The 19,078-nt window shown below is 45.2% G+C and overlaps 1 protein-coding gene across 6 annotated transcripts; it reads right to left on the reverse strand.

The window, feature by feature from the left end:
* Positions 1-623: 623 nt before the first annotated feature.
* On the reverse strand, positions 624-19,078 carry LOC125713496 (inositol polyphosphate 5-phosphatase OCRL-like). Of its 6 annotated transcripts, XM_048984691.1 has the most exons (22): positions 18,504-18,899; positions 15,003-15,122; positions 13,413-13,511; positions 12,899-13,088; positions 12,578-12,815; positions 11,623-11,769; positions 11,241-11,342; positions 10,770-10,884; positions 10,263-10,379; positions 9,961-10,142; positions 9,685-9,796; positions 9,151-9,260; positions 8,530-8,665; positions 7,016-7,126; positions 6,565-6,730; positions 6,215-6,450; positions 5,469-5,492; positions 4,500-4,619; positions 4,327-4,411; positions 3,348-3,475; positions 3,001-3,112; positions 624-2,909 (listed from the first exon to the last, which is right to left on the reverse strand). In XM_048984691.1, the coding sequence occupies exons 4-22, from the start codon at positions 13,056-13,058 to the stop codon at positions 2,785-2,787; spliced, it is 2,526 nt and encodes an 841-aa protein (XP_048840648.1). In that variant the 5' UTR covers positions 13,059-13,088; positions 13,413-13,511; positions 15,003-15,122; positions 18,504-18,899; the 3' UTR covers positions 624-2,784. The 6 variants fall into 6 exon arrangements, with proteins under 6 accessions (XP_048840648.1, XP_048840647.1, XP_048840651.1 ...); XM_048984690.1 differs by lacking the exons at positions 15,003-15,122; positions 18,504-18,899 and adding an exon at positions 18,916-19,078; XM_048984694.1 differs by lacking the exon at positions 15,003-15,122 and having other exon boundaries at positions 12,578-12,776.

Here is a 19,078-nt window from a genome sequence, read left to right on the forward strand (position 1 = left end):
CTCAAATTCTTCCACATTTTATCTTGCAGACCCAATTATAAAGAATTGTACTGGTTCTCTTTTAGCATCAGCACACCACCCAAAAGACAGAAACATTCATAAAAAATATTTTTCAGTAAATGTATTAAAAATACCAAGTGAAATGACTCATTTTCCTAAGTATTCAGACCCGTTCACACTCCTTTAACAGATTATTGCTACAAGTCTTCTCAGGTAACCTTTTACCTGTTACACATCTGGACTTGGTCAGTACCTCCCATTTATGTTTCTGTCAAATTGAAAACCACTGTCCAGATCTCTCCACAAATCTCCTGGACGTCCCTCTGCTTGAATGTCCCTCACTCCTGACTATGATGGAAGCCACAGGAACCTTCACTACCCTCCAACCTCCAAGATCCAAAGAAAGTTCCGGCTGGCAAATATACTGTTGTACATTTTCTTACTCTCACTGCAGAAAAGTGTGGAGACCACTGTTCTACACCAATGAATTAAGTGATTTGGTGTCTCTACAATAGCCATAGTATGTGCGCCCTCTGTCTCCAGGAAGAGGAAAGGAATCAATTTCCTTCTGCATTTCCCTGAAGAAACTTCACTGGTGAGTTAGGTAGTAAAGAGAAAACAACTCAGCAAAAGCAACAAATCTTTATTTCTATTTAATAAATTAAAGTTACCAAAACTGGGACAAATTTTTGAATAGGTGTGTATTGAGAACATACCGCAGACGTACCATAAGAGCGAATCGTAGGCTAGGACAGGTCCTAAAGAGCCCTAGAAAAAAATTAGTGACGTATTAAAGATAATCTCAGTGTAATAACTGATTTAACAATTATTCCCATCCTGCTTAAGGATATTTGCGACGATCCAAAAGATTCATAAACAGAGGCTGTTTTCAACACTGGTCCTGTCAGCCAGCAGCACGTCACCATGGATGGAGGGGATTAACACTGAACAGCCAGGACTACCGAAACACAACATACTGAACGTCTCTGGGAACGTGGACAATATTGATCTCATCTACGAAGAGTAGTGTTGTGGAAAAAGACTGAATAGAAGCAGGGCTCCAGGCTGTAGACAGGCAGTGGCTGTAGCAAACCATTATTTTCACCGAAGTCACCGTTTGGCAAATCTGTTTTGGCAGACAGCAAGCGCCAGAGGTTATGGATTATAAGCAGAGCACGGTTCCCCATTTGCCAGGATACAAACCAGCCCGTCGTCTTAGATTCGCACAGCTTTCAGAATGGGGCACAGTCCCACCTCAGATTCAAATATTGTGGTGAGGAGCGTGCTGCCATGACAACAGAGTAGGGTATTGCATAAGCGCTTCTGAGGAGTGGACAGGAGTCGCTGATAGTCTTTTGTGGGGACATTCCAAACACGACTGCTTTACATAGACAAGGAACACTTCTGCAAGGTTGTAGCCCTCTCTGCATCTGAAAGCTGGAGATGACAAGTATAGCAACAGCCATGCAGCTGTCATTAATGTTTACAGAAAGATATACTTCAGGGCCAACAACCAGTCTGCACAATAATCATATTCATCTGTTCTGTGAAAGAGGAAGCTTTTTTTTTTTTGCTGCTCTAACGTGCTAGAATTCTGGGAATTTCTTGTGCATTCTGTGATGTCATACTTGAAAAGCAAATACTTAAGAATGCATTTTGAACAAAGAGCTTAGTGTACATAATACATGATCCTACATACAAATATACACAGAAGGGAGAACGTCATTCGTGCACCAGTAGCTAGGAGATGACAGTAGACACTATACTGACAGGCACCGGCCACAGAACCTGCTCTGAAAGGTGAGACATCAGCTCTATGCGGCACCAAGACTGTAGTGCGCATGATCGGTTTTTCAAATGTAGAAGGCAGAGGTGAAGTGAGCTCACTTCTACAAATCATAGATAAGTAATCAGATCGTGGTGGATAAATAGCAGCTTCCTGTTCTTCGCATCTCATGCGCTGTGACAAGCAGCAGGGCCAAAGCCAGTGGTACGTGGACACACTCGACGGCCACTGTGATGAAGGGTTTCCGTGGTGATGTTAGGATTCACGCAGAGATGCAACGACACAGAGCAAAACAGTCGAATGCACGAACACACGACTGCAATGGCTACACTTCTTGAAGATATAAAACATGAAGGGGTATGTGTTACACCAACACGCACAAAGCAAATCAAAATAAATATACTCTTAAAACTGGCTTGTTAAAAACTAAGTTGAAAGGGTGAACTGCTCCTCTCATTGCAAGAAGAGCAACAAAGATGCTACAGATAGGAGTGAAATATGACATCCCCTTGAGGAGAAGGGAGAAGTAACGGCAAGTAGAATCCCAGCATCCGCTGATGATCTTCACTCATTACATGACTTAGGATTGTCTGGTTCACCTCAAATGGACCTCAGTAAGCAGTTCGATATGTGATTCGACATTGATGTCCATACATGAGGAATTCTGAGTTTATGCATTACATGAGTATAAAAAGTCTTACCAGTGCCCTATACATAGTCGTTAGTGTCATTCATCACTAGTGCTTCAACAAATGACTATCATTATCATAATAATAATAATAATAATAGTAATCATCATCATCATCGATGAAGGGCACATTCACACATCCAGGCCAAATGATAAAGTTTTTCTTTTTGGCACAGAAAATCCATATGATGTGAATGTTTCCTAGAGCGTTGTTGTAAGTACCAGTAGGACATCTGACCCTCCGTGGAGTTGAGGGAGTCCTGACCGCTGGAGAAGTGGGAGGGACCTCAGAGCCCCGCCCAGGGAGCCCTCACTCTTCATCGCCACCCATGAGGAAGGTCAGGATGAAGTTGATGGCTTTCTGGCGGTCCTGTGATGTCTGCCTGCTCACGAAATTCGGCGGGGGCCGTATAAGAAGGCTGGCGAAGAGTGTTGCTGAAGAGGTACAGGAAGAGCCAGAGTTAATGACACTTCTGAACATGCGCACAGGGCCTTCAAGAAGAGCGGGGGGGAAGTGAGCACTAACCTACGAGGCTGGCTGTGAGGTTGTTGCTATGGGAGCAGCGGAGCAGCTCCCGCAGGAAGGCCATGAGGTACCGGAACATGTTACGGTGCGCGCGAGGCAGCTGTGAAATCAGCTGTCAGGGCACACAACCATCAGATCTGCTAGCAGTGCTGAGCACTGAACGCTTCCAAAGTAAAACTACAATCACTTAGAGAGCTTTAATGACACAGAGTGGCTGCTGTATTTTAAAAATGCCATTGAACTACACAAAATAGGATGAAAGGCTAACCTGTGGCACACATCACTAAAAGATATGAAAGATCTTCCATTAGAGAAGTGTGGAGGAGGAGGACCAGGGATCCACACACCTGTTTGCAGAGACGGATGTCGTGAGAGCATTCCAGGCAGCGCTGGTAGAGCTCGTAACAGACCACGGGCTCCGGCAGGGCCTCCAAGTAGATCAGCAAGGCCTCGGCCACAGAGTGGTTACTGCCGGCTGAGGTCAGCTAGTCAGGGAGCAAACGCACCACAGAGGAGCCATAGCCATGACCGACAGAGTGAGAGAAAGGAGGCAGGAGTAAATTCAAGGGGCTAACGGGGCGGCCGCATTCAAGGGGCTAACGGGGCGGCCGCATTCAAGGGGCTAACGGGGCGGCCGCATTCAAGGGGCTAACGGGGCGGCCGCATTCAAGGGGCTAACGGGGCGGCCGCATTCAAGGGGCTAACGAGGCAGCCGCATTCAAGGGGCTAACGAGGCAGCCGCATTCAAGGGGCTAACGAGGCAGCCGCATTCAAGGCTCAGACACTCTCAGTCAAAAAAGCCCCAACATGCTTGCAAAACACCCAACATCTAAATACACTGCAGTTTGCTTCAGAGCTTAGCTATAATGCCAAAACGATTAGCTCTCTCTTTGCAGCCATTTGCTGCTCAGATAGATAGTATCCTGGTGGTGCTCTTTCTGCAGAAGACCACAGCACTTTATGAATACACAGAACAAGACCACCATATTGTCAGCATACTGTCACGATGGGTGATAAGGAAGCCCTAAAGTGCTACAAACACACCCCATTTAAAAAAGGAACATGCGGTTGGATTAAAGCATTTTCTGCACACAACTCTCTCTGTCAGATATAATGGACTAAGAATGGGTCAAGTTGGAAACAGGGATTCTTCTCCGTCTTACAGAAAGAGGAATAGTTCTGTATTACGTTAAATAGTGCTTCAGTAAAATAAGGTTAAGAAATAAAGCGATAAGGACATTTCCTTTGCAAGTCCCCACAGTCATCTGTAGATGTGTCTACACTAGCAAAAACAAACAGAAAGCAGATTCAGGCTGGAAAGGATACGGATGGTTTCAGGAATGCTGGTGTCCAGGCAGTCAATGATATTCTGAAGCTCGCCCTGCATACCAGGCGTCTGGAAGAGGTCCTCCTGGAAGCAGGTGGCACGGTGAACAGAGGTAAGAACTTAAAACTACTTCCCTCTGTGCTGGAAGGTCAGCCTCATCCCTGTAGCTCACCTGGTTGCAGGACTTAGTGAACAGGTGGTCCACCAGCAGCCACACCTCCTTGGGGATCTTCAGGGGCCTATCCTCGGACCCACCGGGGTCTACCAGGAGGGAGTTCATCCTGGTCCTCTCCTAGTTTCAAAGAGTTCCAAATTTGATCATGAATATGCAAACCAGACCCAAACTAACCACGTACAGTTACAAAGCAATTATAAAGCATGCAATATTTCTGCAGGATGCTTGCACTGAGATATATATATATATATATATATATATATATATATATATATATATATAAAAAACGTTAAGGTTTTACTGCCAGTACAAAGAGCTAGTGTTAAATGCAGGGACCACACCACCGCCCACTGGAGAAGAACCACATCACAGTATCACATTCTGCCAGATTTTGTAAGTGGAGTGCTAACACAGCATGAGCTAAAAATAAACTCCAGGAGCACCACCGCCCAGACACAGGAGAAACCCGATAGAAGGAAACTCTAATAGCTAGTCAGGGCTAATGTAACGTGCTGGCTCACTCACTTCCTGACCTCGTTTCCTAAGCCAGTCAATGCACCTGCTAACCCTATCTTCTAAGAAAGTGTTTCCATTCTTGTATTTAAAAACCAAATATATAATACAATATTTTCCATCCAAAACTGAAGGAATAGCTATTTTACAACTACAAAAACTACAGCAATTATGTGAAATAAAAAGTGTAACCTACAACAGGCCTGCTTACACCTAAGCAAAAATATATAGACCTAAAATCAATATCTGTGAGTTAAAAACGAGGACAGAGGTCAACGAACTAAACAGAAGTGCGATGGTGATTTCCTGTAACATGAATAACCCATTTCCAAAGAACATCATGATCCTGTCTATAGAATTCTAATGTGCAAACATATTTTATTTCAGCTCTGCGGAAAAGGTTTATGTTCATAGAAAACTCAGAGCTAGACTGGATTGCACCAAATTGTTTACCTTCTCTGAGAAGCTGTCTTCTCCCTGAGCACCACGTAGGCCAAACAGTGAGAGAGAGTGATCATGACAGGAAAAGGAAGCGAAAAGAAATCGAGGAAAAAGAGAAAAGAAAGTCACTGACAATCAAGTACCACAGAGAAAGTCAGCTGCAGAACTTGAGCCCCTGACACTAAATTACAGTAAAAGAACCACAAGGAAGAAAGATGTAGGTGGGAAAAAAGCAGAGATCTGATGCTGTCTTTGAAAATGCCTTTACAGGCCATCGTTGGTGAGCTGCTCTGGAATGTCACGAATGAAATAAACCAGTTTTGCAATATGTTCTCCACTGTGCTTCAAGGCATGGCAGACGAAGATCAGCCAAGACTCAGCGCAGCCTGACTTCATGCTTAACTCCCCACTCAGGAAAAAGCTCCTCAGATCAATAAGTGTGTTGGAAGTCAGAGAGAAAAGATGCGTCAGTCAAAACTTAGCCACAGCTTCCTAAAAACAGACCCACTTCCTTTCAGCAGGCCAAAAGAACAAAGTATGGCAGCAGAATATGTCTACTTCTAGCCTACAGAGACAATGGTAAAGGGCACATTGGCCAAGCCTTCTAGTCATCGTTTGCTTAAGAGCAGCAGATATGGAGCATTGATTTCTAATTGTGGGTTGCATATATTGCTATGGTTCAAGAAGAAATAAGCCAATCTGTGCCTGGAGACCTCCCCCCAAAATGTCTACGTTGGCTTCCTAACCCTAACACTCACCAGGTCGATGAGCTTGCTGACAGGGATCTCACGGATGGGCTTCTTCATGCGGCACAGTGCCTCCAGAGAGGTTCCGAAGCAGCTGGGCAGGTAGTTCCCGGAAATGGTGATGAAGTAGTCTTTGCCCCGATCCAAGTGCAGCACCAGAATGTCCTCAATGGCGTCCTCTCCAGAATTCAGGAGGGTGACGGAGTCCTTGCTGACGTACACCTCCAGGTTGATCTCTAGATTCTCGTCTACAAAGAGGCCGAAACTGCATCACTCAGGTTTTGATGGTGAACAAGTAAAAAAACATTAAGCACCAGCATCCACGCGAATGCTGCTCATCGGTTAAGCAATCCCGGACTCACAGGGCTCCAGGAAGCCATCGCAGGGTTCAGCCCGCAACCAGGCTTTGCAGTACTGGGAGTCGTTGAGCTTGGGGATGAAGGCAAAGTGGCAGGGGACCTGCCCGTCGTTGGTGACCACAAAGCGCTGGCGCTGAAGCTGCCTGAACTTCACGTTCTCAAAGGCGAACTACAGAAAGGGGAGCAAATCGAAGAGCATGTCGCACCGGAAACTGACGCTGAGTGCCCGTATTGCTAAGAGACACCTGCAACTTCTGCCTAGTAAGAGTCTAACCAGCGAGTGTGGTTCAGTTAAACGGAATTTTAGAGGTATCCTACAAGACAAGCCAACATAAAAGGGCACAGTCTAGCTAAGCCCTATTTTTGTGACCCAGCCGATTATGAATCACGGCAGCATGATTCACAGTCCTCCTGCGAGCACCCAACATATGGCCAGAGAGGACATGCCACTCACCTCCCTCCGAGAGAGCGATAAGGACGGCAGGAAGTCATTCTCCATCTTGTCCATCGTGCGGACAATCTCCTCGAAGACCTTCTTGTAGCGCTGCTCGTTCACCACCTTCACCTAGGAGACGGGATCATGCAGGTCACACTCAGGACCGGGTCAAGCAAAAGGACGAGGTCCTATTAACGTTGCCCGAGCAGAGTCACTGTGCCGGCCGCATTAATGCAAAAAAAAAATTAAAAATTTAAGAGAAAGCAGATACAACTGGGCTAAGATGCGACTTTATGAATGCAGAGCATCAAAGTGGGAGCTCAGAGCATCACTCGCAAAGAAAGGCAAAGGCAACAGCATGTCACTCGCCTCCATATCGATGTGACCCTGTTGCATAGTAGGGCTGGGAAACTCCTTATAAAAGGCATTCATTTTTATAATACAACATTTATCACTTCCAGTGATAAAATTGAAATATTCATTATAGTACAGACTAATCATGACCCATCATGACGTAGTAGCCTAAGCTAACTAAGGATTTGGAAAGGAGACACTGTAGATCTGAATAATCGCTCTGGAATTGGAGTTTAAGGAGGTGAATGTGCCGTTTCATCATCTTATCAAAACCTGATGCAAGACGGCACAGTGCAAAAGGGATCTACAGACACCATCCTTAAATACCGCAGCTTACAACCTCATACAAATATTCAACGTAAAGAGGATCAAATGTAACGAGCCACCCCTGATGAAATTCCAGGGAAAGAAGCTGGGTAGGACTGAGATGACAGAGCACAAATGGCATCTTGCAATTTTGCAAAAAGTTATACAGTCATATGGTGAATGACTTCATAGGGTGTGTGTCATCCACTGCCAAGGAAACGAAACGGGCATGAGTCACGGGGTGTAGGACGAGGGTCTCCCATTCCCACTGATCACAGAATAGCATTTCCGAGGCTGAGGAGGAGACACGAGACTGAGGCCAAGTCGCCGTCCGCCACATGCAAAGGCTAGCTGGCATAACTTGGCAGCGAGTGAAGAGCTATTTCTCACCCTAGAGTGTCATTTTTCGATGGAAACATGGGGTGTGGTTTGCAGACTTACTGCTACTTTCATAGTAAGTTTTAAATTTTGTTTTAAATGTTGATTATGTTGATATTTAAGTTTGTAATGAGGATGTAGCTTCGCTATTGAATACCTCATAAATCAATAGAATGACGTCTGGTTAATGGCAGAACAAGATGAGGTCATGAGCCAAGACCTGCTAATCTCCCATTAATTAGTATTAAAAAATCAGTAATACAATTAGCTGCTGTGCCCCATAGGTTATTTTAGTTATACCAATTGGTAAGAGCATTTGAACAAAGGACGCACAAGGTTATGCTATTTTGAAAACTTCAAAACACCCAGGATCCAATTTAATTTGTTCTTGCCCAAAAAATGATCGAATCGGAAAAGGAACATTAGCAGTTAGCAGCTAACTGCCATTAGCAGTTAGCAGCTATCCATTAGCATTTCGCGGTCAGCGGGCTCACCCCTACGCTGAAGAGCGAGCTGACGGGCTTGTGGTCGCTGGTCTGCAGCTCCATGTGGCTGCGGTAGTGCAGCTGCTTCACGCTGCTGCCCCTCCATAGGATGCGGTCGCACCAGGCTGGGACCCGGCACTTTCCGCTAGGAGCAAACAAAACACATAGACTGTATTTAAGAACGTAGGACGGGTGACGGAGAGTGCATTTAGAAAAGACGAGTCCGCCCACAACCTCAATCTCTTCATCATGGCCATCTTAACATGCTTGATTAACACTTTAAAGATTCTCAGATGCATTTTGTACTTTGTACAGAGGTCTGGAACAGCTATATGTCCTGCTTGAATAAATACTTATTGAAGATGGATGGATGGATGGATGGACAGTGAAAGATTTAAATAAGCTAAGCACTTTAAACATACCCATGTAGAGAAGGATACTTGGACATACTAAAGCCTATCCTATTTTACAAGCATTTAGCCATACAAAATGGAAGACGCAAGTCGTTTAGAAAGACCCCAATTCAACCAGGTGACAGCAGAACGCAGTAGAAATTAGTGCTTGAATGCTGAACCACTACTGTGTGGCAGAGGCAAAGGAGAAAGGGTCATATGCAGCTGAAGAGGTTACCTTGAGTCCCATCGATCTGTTTTAGGGTCGTATTTGTAGGTTGGTTTGAAACTGATCTCTCCCTCTATGAAATCGGTGAACGCTCTCCGCGTCTGCCTCTGGATGTTGAGCTTAGAATGCCAGATAAACAAAGAGAGAGCTGTGCTTCAAAATCCATCCCCGTAGGCATGACTTCTCAATCTCTCTGCTGACACAAAGTCGCCATGAAGTGAATGCTCCAATTCAGTAACTGGGGGAGTCAAGTGACCGGGGTAATGTGCCTCTCATTCCCACAAGACGCAGGAACCAGCGTGAGATATTCTGCTTCAAGGCAACTATGGTCAGGTGCTTGTCCGAGACAATCTGGTCCATCTCTCAGAAATGAGTTTGCTCTCCTCTTTGAGCCAGTGCAGAGCCTATCCCTATCCCTAACCCAATCCCCACCCCATAACCACTGAAATGCACATCCCTGCACACTGTTCCACACCGTTCAGCTTCCTGGTCTGCTGGAGAGTCTCTTGCATGGTGAATATATGTCCCTACCAATCTTCTCACCTGGTCAAATTCCTGAAGTTTCTTCAGTTCCTTCTGGAAGATGTGGTTCTTGACTTCAGATGCATCGTATATACACAGACGGTAGTTCAGGTCTCCTAGCCAGATTACTACGCTGGAAAAGTTAAACACAAACATCTCTACTGCTGACCGCTTTTTTCTCCATCGTGCAATAATATTCGCAGCGCAGAAGATATTTCTGTCGTCAGCAGCATGGCTGAGGTACGATAAGGTGTCATGTCTGAGACATAAGTGAATAAGAGGGTAAGGGCAACACACTCGTGCTTGACGATGCTGAGCGGGGGGCAGTCTGGTAGGTGGAAGCTCATGCGCGCACAGATGTCCTTGTAGTCCTGATTGCGTCGCTCAAAGTCCTCCACGTGCGCCGCCAGGTGGGAATTGACGAAGCAGAAGCTGGTGTTGTGGAACACGAAGCGCACAGCCACACCTCCTTTGTTGCCCTGGAAACACAAAGCCACCTCAGGTCTAATTGGTGAAAGGAGAGCAGGAGACGGCCCAGCACCCGATGTGGGCAATGAGGTTAGGCGACTCCCGAGGTCAGTCCCACAACCGGCCCGTACCATTTTGCTCATGATTCCCGTACCCACGGTCTCTGCCGCCACATCTCTGATGTAGTTCCTGTGCTCCTTCTTGACGTACACCAGCAGCATCATGCCCACTAGCCGGACCAGACGGATCTATAGGGCAAACATGGAGGGTCTTGATTTTTAGTTTAGGCAGTAATTAAACTGAAATTGAGGAAATAAATGATTACAATGAGATTAAATATTCATGAAGCAGAGATACTAACCTTTTCAGAAACTGAAAATTTTGTACATTTGCTTTGGAACTAGTCTCAAAAATTAAAAAACAAAAATTGCAAAATTCTTAGACTGTATACTAACAGCTGTTAGTCGTCTGCAGCTGTTAATCTTCTGCTTCAACTATATGGGACCTTTAGCTCACCATGCCAGAGGTCAATACATGTCACAACGACAGACACGGTCATCGACTCGGCACTGACGTGGGGTCCCCATCCTTCAAGCGTAAACTGACAGTTTTTTTCCCCACTGAGCTACGGCCGTCACCTGCTTGTACTTGGCCTTGGAGTGCAGGCTCCGCTCCACGGCTTCCATCCACTGCTGCTCTCGGGCCGAGTCCAGGTAGAAGAAGGCTTCTGTGCTCAAGTCGAGCTCCTGGAAACTGACGGGGAGGAGGAACCGGGAAGTCATGAGAGCGGAAATGGCTACAGGAGCAGGAGCCCAGTACACTGAAATGCTAGACAACACGAGGCTCAAAGCGTAATTTGGCCGGTTTGCTGTAATCCTTAGTACGGTGCCTTATGTGAACTGAAATAACATTAACTGGATAACACAGGCTGTAAAGAATTACAATAAGAAAGCACAGATGTTGAGTTTGTTTTCCCATAAGACTGACAATTAAGTAGGCTGCAGAACATTTCAGGACAATGAAATTATTTGGTTTTTTTTTATAAAAATTTGCCTGTTTAGCTGCTTTTCCCAGGCGGCAATCCTCCGTCTACTGCCCCCGATACTGACCCCACAGCATACACATCTGGCGGCTCGGCATCACAGCACAGCCACGGCTCCAGGCCGCTGTCCGGCGACTGGCCGTTCACATTCCACGTCCCCACGAAGAATCTGTGCGGCACAGGCACACAAACTCACCATTGAGCTGCAAATCAACTGCAAAATGTCCTGAATGCTACTAATGCCCTGGTAGCTAAAATGGAACTTTAAAATACAATAACCCCTTACATTTTCCTGACTTAGGTTCATAGACTCCACTCACTATGATTCAATGGCTACAGTTTAAACATTCCCTGACGATTTATAAGCTGCATTCCCCAATGATTTATTAATAGTTAATTAGTTAATCTCCACTCAAAACACCATACAAGTGAAGGTCAGCAGAGCCCACCGGAAGTTCTGTATGTCGACATAGTCATTCTCCTTCTTTGTGAGGAGGTGCTTGATGAGACCCTCCCTCTGGACGGCCTGGTTGGAGAACATGGCCTGCCGCACAGTGTTGGAGGTGGGGCTATAATTCCAGTTAGGCGGCCTCTGACTAGAGGGAAGAAGATTTTTACATCAGTGCAGCAGGAGCTCATCACTTCCCTCACGGTGCTATTCATCAAACACTGTAACTCATTACATACAACTTTAAAATATCTGTGCTTAGGAAAGATTTACGTTAAAAGCCGAATCTCATACCATTGTTATTAGGGGTGTATGGCTACAGAAAAATCCACGATTTATTATAAACTTGGTCCACGGTTCCTGAATAAAACCAAGAGATGCTTGCTTGCACATCATAATCATAATGAACTAAAATCCTGTCTAAATCCAAAGATTTCTACTTCAGAGTATGATGACATCTATTTTTTTAGCCTGGTTTGAATTTCTAGGCAAACAAAACCACGGGGAGACCACCTTGCAGATTCTGATTCTGCTTTGCTCCGGTCGTAGACGCTCGCTTGATGACTCCCCAGATGAGTTAGCATGTTGGATGCGTTTCCAGCAACATATGCAATCTCGGCATAACAGGGCCGGCAGACTGCCTTGGTTTTATCAGCTACTTTCTCTCCGGTGCTGGTGTAATTTACTGGGAAACCAAACGGTTCCCAAACCGGCGATTATGACTGGCTGTAACCAGCATTGGCCGTAACGAATTCACAGCCGCAATTAGCATCTATTCCGTGTGGAACCTCTACATGTGAATTTAGGTTCTGCGTATGTCAATAAATGTATCCATTTGACCAGAAAATGGCTGATGAAATGAAAGCAAGAAAAACTTAAAGAGCGAGAAGCTAAACCATGCACCATTACAGTCCTTCCTCTTCCCCGCTGCGATCTGCACAGACAGACACGCTTACTCTTTGATGGCGGGGACGCCGTTCCTGCCCTGCATCGCCGACGGCCGGTCTTTGAGGAGTCCCCCAGCTCCTGTGGAGGGGGGATTGCAGGAGCCTTTGCCGGGGGGCAGTGGAGGGAGTGGAGGAGGTTCCCGAGGAGCAGCGCTGCGGTTCTGCTGGTTTCTGCTCTCCTCCACCTTCACTGCATGGTTGAAATGGTCTTCAAAGCCGAGAACAGCAAGGGTCAGTCCTGGACCATCTATTTAAAGAACATCAAACGATGCAGCAAGACTTCACTGGCTGAACAAGTACAACCTATACAATTTCTGGACTTTTGCACACCTGAGGAAAACTTGATTCCTGCTGTGTTATTGTCCTGGGCCACATGCAGCCCATCGACAGTCTTGGTGAGGGGGGCTTCTGCACTGGGGAGTTTGCTGGCAGTCCTCAACGGTACGGGGGGCAAAGGCCCTTTCTGGAGGGCTGGGGTCAGAGGATCCATCCTTTCTCAGAGGCTACCTGTCATAGAAAACTGAACAGGGAGGGGGGAGGGCGTCCTGTAAGGTAATAGTCACTGATCCAATACAAGTTATGTATTTAGAGTAGAGTACCCACCTTAGGAAAGGATTGTGAGGGTGTACCCAAGACAGGGCAAATATACATTCCCATCACTACTACAAATATTTAAAAACACACAAGACACACATGGTTGATATTATGCAGCAGTCAATATGTGGTTGGCTGTAACGATACTGTGACAAAACCTACTCACTCAGCAATTACCAAATGTGATTCACTTTAAGGAAACTGTCTTTAAAACAGAGTTGAGTTTCCTGGTAAAACTCACAAAACTCACACTGTTGCCTGGCCCCCTTCAGCTGAACGGAGAAAAGTATGCCGAGCTCATTGCAGTCCAGCTCCGTGCTCACCACATACCTGTGCCTGAACAGGGGACCTGCGGGAAGGAGGTGAGGCGGGAGAGCAACGTTTACTGGGAGAGCTCCGACAAAAGAGGGTCATTGTTCATCACACCAGGACTCGCAGCAGCTGAATCAGCACAAAGGCACCAAGGTTGAGATGACACCCCTATAGGGATAAAGGCCTTCGACAATCCATCTCTACCAATAAACAGCTGATTTTGCTGTACATAAAGAAAGCAGAAAGACCATAAGAAGTGGCTTTTCCTTCCAGTATGACTGAAAAAGTTTGCTTGAACCTAAACATTAGAGAGTAAGACTGCAGCAGTAATTTGAGTGCACTATAACGAAATCCAAACAAGAATAGCAAAGTCCTGTTTTCACCACAAGGAAGCTCAACGTTTTAACATTAAACAAGCCTCTGCAAGCAATAAAAGATGATAAATCACCCTGTCCTATTAGTAGGGAAAAAAACAGGCTGAAGGAAGAAAAGGAAATGACAGCGAGGGATAGGATGCTCACTGCGTAGCTGTGGAAGGAAACCAATTCCGACCAGAGTGACAGCTGACACTTTGACCAAAGCACCAGCTTCATTAAATATTTATAAATACTCACACGGAGATGGCTGGAATTACCCATCTCCGCCGGCCACAAAGAGAAAGCTCTCATTCAGTCGATTCACTGACTTTCGCAGTGCATGCTGCTTCGACTGCCAATCAATTTTAATGTCATCTCCGAGTTATTAAACATCGCAAATAAGTTAAAGCAGAACCATACGCGAATGTCTCAGACTTCTATACTAAAGCATAGGGGCTGATTAAATCTTCAGAGCCTAAAAATGAAAGAGCAAGCATGATGTTTAACATACATCCTTTGATCCTGCACTTCATTTCCATATGCAAACAGACTATTTGTGAAGATCTCAAATAGATTTTTGTTTGTCCTGATAATCAGCAAGAACATGCCCTTCCTAAAACCTTTTCATGTTCACATGTGTATTACTATGAAGTTTACTACTCGGCTTATTTCTCTTACTTTTGTGTTTCTATACAACAGGCAATTCCTGCTTTTTTTTTTTTTTACTAGTAACCCCACTTTTGTTCCTTTTAAATATCATCTGTCTGGATGTTCATGACAGAAGGGCACTTGGGATGTGACCACATATCACATTTCGGCTGCAGGCAATGATGAACGGACAAGGAAACAGCACTTCCTATCAACAAAAGGTAATTTGAAAAATATTAACAGTTGCAGAAGGGAGTGCCCTTGTACAAACATGTCATATACCAGGAGGAAACACAGTTCAAGATTTTTTGTTAGCAAAAAAAAAAAACTATTAACTAATTTGCTAGTAATTTCCCTTGGGGGGTTGGGGGGATCTGGTACAAATTAATGAGCTACTTGAATAAACCTCAAACCACTCCTAGGGCTTGTTCACCGCAATTTATCAGAGAGCAAAATATGAGCCAATAAGAATGCTGCAGCTTCTCAGAGTGAAAAGGTACATCAACTACTAATCAGGCACTCACAGTGACGTAGCATAGAGCAGGAAACAGCCGATCCAACGATCTCCTCGGGACAGCTGGCTGCCGTTTCAGGACACTCCCACCCATGATTGACCTCAAGCCAGCTTCATGGCGTAACCCTTCCTAAGGTAAGCCATTCCAGACAAGGACATTATGTCCTGTGGTGAGTCAGTGGAATGCAAGACTAATGAGGCAGCCAAACAGCAATACAACATCAACGTTAAACAGGAGCTGAATCTATACCACAAGAGGTATTAAACTGTACAGTGAGGACAATGTATGTAATACTATTAAAGTTATTTTCTTCAAGGTTTACTGTTTTCTCTTTCCATAACTCCTTAGCCAATATATGCTTAGCCCTCAGCGTATCCCAGGAAGCATAAGGATACACTGGACAGGATGTGAGTTAACCACAAGACGCACACATTATGGGCAGCATAGAAAGACCACTTCACCTAGCCTCATGTTTCTGGATTTCACAGGGGGGCCTATCCTGAGTAGCGCCAGGCACAAGGTTGGAGTACAGCCTGGATGGGATGCCAAACCATCACAAGGAGCATGCATACGGTCAAACATACACAAACATTCTGAGCAATTTGGAGACCCCAGTTAGCCTAACTGCATGTCTGTAGACTGTGGGTGGAAACTAGAGTATTCAGAGTCATCCTACCCAACAGAGGGGAAAGCATGTAAACACCACGCACACAGAACGGAGGTGGATATAGTCACTGTATTTTCCTTCATTTAAAACACTACCATACAGTGAATACTTAAGCACTGACCCAAAATTCTACTTGGCCTATAGCAAACAAGAATAAGAATGTCCCATTTTGTTTCTGACAGTGGTGAATCCCTACAAACTAATAAACTTGGAGCAAAAACCACTGATCAAGTGAGAGAAGTTCAATGAGATTCGCTGTCAGCAAACCAGTGGATCCTACCTGAGCCAGCATGACCCTAACAACTGAACCATGATCATCGTTCCTGAGAACAACAAACCCCAAAGCTTTGAGCTTCACATTCCTCAGTCAGCAAAAGGTTTCCATTCCTTCAGATGCTGGTCACCAAAATATTTCATTGGCATCTTATTTTTCCCGGTGCTACACAAAGCTTCAGAATAAATCACCAAGGTTCAAGGCACAATTCAGTCCATGAAAAACCAATTTTTTCCTCCACCTGAACAGGTGCTCCAAGTAATCGACCAGGCATCTCGGATGACATTCAAACTTATCAGAGCTCAAATCAACAGTCAAAATGGAGAATTCTTTACAGTAAGAGCATTACAAACTACTAGCACAAATGCACTTAACAGTATTTGACCAGAGGGTTTCTGCCTCCACCTGATTTTGAAATGCAGCGCGCATTTCAGTTTCAGAACCAGTTCAGAAAATCGCTAAAACACATAAAAGGCCGGACTGATTCAATTTTAAATAAGCTGGCCGCATAGCTGCACCCGGCCCAGGAAAACTGGTCAATGTACTGGGCAAAAACACCACTGTAAATTAAACTCAGACATGGCAAATTACGTCTACACTATAGGTAAGTGGGGAAAAAAAAAAATCAGGTTAACTCCAACACTACACCATTCAGAAGAACCACAAACACCATTCTACTGCTCAGTGAATTAAGATGAAAGCTTAAAACTAATGACATATTTCTCATGTGACGCACAATACACTAATCAGGAAGGGCTCATTTCTATGTATGAGTATGACGGCACAACCAATAATCACACGACTGCAGCTTTATTGGTAGTTACAACAGACTTTAAGGTAACCCAGTGTCTCCCAACCCAGTCCTTGGGGACCCAAAGCCGGTCCATGGTTTTGCTCCCTCCCAGACCGGCCACATTTTTGCTCCTTCCTAAAACGTAGACTGTCTGTGGGTCCCCAAGAACTTTAAGAAACACTGAGGTAGACTGAACTAATACTGTACAGTATCATTATTTAGCAAGAGTTTAAGTACCTGGGGTCTTGTTCAGGAGTGAGGGAAGAAGAGAGCAGGACACTGACAGACAAATCGGAGCAGCATCAGCAATAATGTAGACATTGTACCATTCCATCATGGCAAACAGAACTGAGCCAGAAGGTAAAGCTTTCAATTTACCGGTCGATCTACATTCCTACCCTTACCTAAACTCACTAACTTTGAAGATTGACCGAAAGAATGAGATTGCAGAAAAGAGCCAGCAGAAATTAGTTTTCTTTGCAGGTGTCTGGGCACAGGCTTAGAGATAGGCTGAGGAGCTCGGACATTCGGGAGGGGCTCAAAGTAGAGCCGCTGCTCCTCCGCATCGAAAGGAGCCAGTTGAGGTGGTTTAGACATCTATCTAGGATGCCTCCTGAATTCTCCATGGTGTTTCGGGCAAGTCTAACCAGGAGGAGGCCCCAGGGCAGACCCAGGACACACTGGAGAGATAATATCTCTTGGATGGCCAGGGAAAACCCTGGAATTCCCAAGGTGGAGCTGTAGGAGTTGGCTGGGGAGAGAGGTCTGGACACCCCTGCTTAGACTGCTGCCCCCTCCTCCAAACCCACTGATACCAAACAGTGGATGCATGCATGCATGGATGGATGGATGGATGCATGCATGCATGCATGGCTGGATATTTTGCAAGATTTAAGACTGGAGAGTATCGAGTCAGTAAAGCAATGTTTAATGAGGCAAACGTACCCCTGGTTGTTACTTTTCTTGTAGATGACAGTATGGAGATACACAGTGCATATGCAGGCATCCAAAGCAATACCATTATATTATACTGGCACAATCACCATGTGAAAGTTTCTAACTGAAAAAACACAATGAAATGAAAGTGTCCTTGTAAACAGAGCTGAGCATGAACTTTATATGCTTACTCAGCAGCAACACACACATATTAATATTCCTTTTGTTCAACTTTTACATGGTCACCCAAGAAATCGCTGCCAGCTAGTTGACAAGATGCAGTCTTTCCATATTAATGTCTTTTAAAATAAAAGACTGAAAAAAAATACTGCAGTACAGAGCAAAACGATGCAACTTCGTACAAAAATGTAACCAAGGCCAGATTTTAATGTACACAAAATGATGTCGGGAAATTAAATGTTATTTTTGTTACCAAACTTTGTGTGCATTATATGGTGAACATTAGTAGCTCTCCGAGTTCACAGAAAGCGATGTGGCCAAAAAGCTACCCTCTTAAAATCAGACAAGCTATCCTGCAGCATCACTCTGCAATGTCGACAATGACATCTAAGCTAAGTGACTACTGCGTGGTTTTAAATATGACTACCCTGGAATATAGCCTCCTTTCGGCTACAGCTGGCATACTAGTTAGTTAGTTAGCTAGTTAGGGAGCTAAAATTGTGAACTGCCTTTCGGAAACTAGTTACTGTCCCCAGCGCTGAGGGCTCGTCCCAATACCGCTGCCCGTCAATCAAAAGTTTAAATGCGGGCAAAACAACTTCATTAGACGGCGTCCTGACTAGCTGGTGCGAAAAAAAAACATTTTGGTCGATAACCTACCTTTCCAACACAGTACCGAGTGCTCGTTAGCTACTAAGGGAGCCGCGGCGAGGGATTTCGGGCGACGTGGACACGGACACCTCGGTGCGGCTCTTAGCCTGAAGGACGGCGCAATCAATAAGTCACTCGTGAAAATTAAAATAAAGACCCATACATATTTTAGTTGTCAAGCGGAGCCCAGTTTGGCTTTGTCTGACATTGTTTAGCGCCGTGTTTTTCTCAGCGCAGACACACAGCACCGCCCAGGGCCCGGCATTAGGCAGTTAGCCTGTTAGCCGTAGTAACCGCCGCACTCAAACTAAAGACAGTCTGCCGTGAAACAAGACCGGTGACTAAACTCGCACTTCCGGGTTTGGCGTTTCTGCCGTAACCTGACCTTGGGACCGTCTGCCGAGGTCCTCCGTTTCATTACCTCGTATAAAGGAGATACTGGAAAAAAAGACACCGCCGTGTCTTTCACAAGTCGTCAAGCATACGGGCGACCTCGCCACATAATTACGAGTCAAGGGTCTTGGCTAAGCAGCGATCTTTGGCATGAGGCGTAGACAGCGTGTAAGGGTATTGCAGAAAAACAG

The sequence above is a fragment of the Brienomyrus brachyistius genome, chromosome 18 (genome assembly GCF_023856365.1).
Source record: "Brienomyrus brachyistius isolate T26 chromosome 18, BBRACH_0.4, whole genome shotgun sequence".
NCBI lineage: Eukaryota > Metazoa > Chordata > Actinopteri > Osteoglossiformes > Mormyridae > Brienomyrus > Brienomyrus brachyistius.

Bases quoted from the DNA above. Each gene is read 5' to 3' on its own strand.
- LOC125713496 (XM_048984690.1), bottom strand. From the start codon at position 13,058: ATGGATCCTCTGACCCCAGCCCTCCAGAAAGGGCCTTTGCCCCCCGTA. The intron at 11,770-12,577 runs GTAAGCGTGTCT...TCTTCCCTCTAG, and splicing joins GGCGTCCCCGCCATCAAAGA to TCAGAGGCCGCCTAACTGGA. The intron at 9,261-9,684 runs GTGAGAAGATTG...TGGCATTCTAAG, and splicing joins AACTTCAGGAATTTGACCAG to CTCAACATCCAGAGGCAGAC.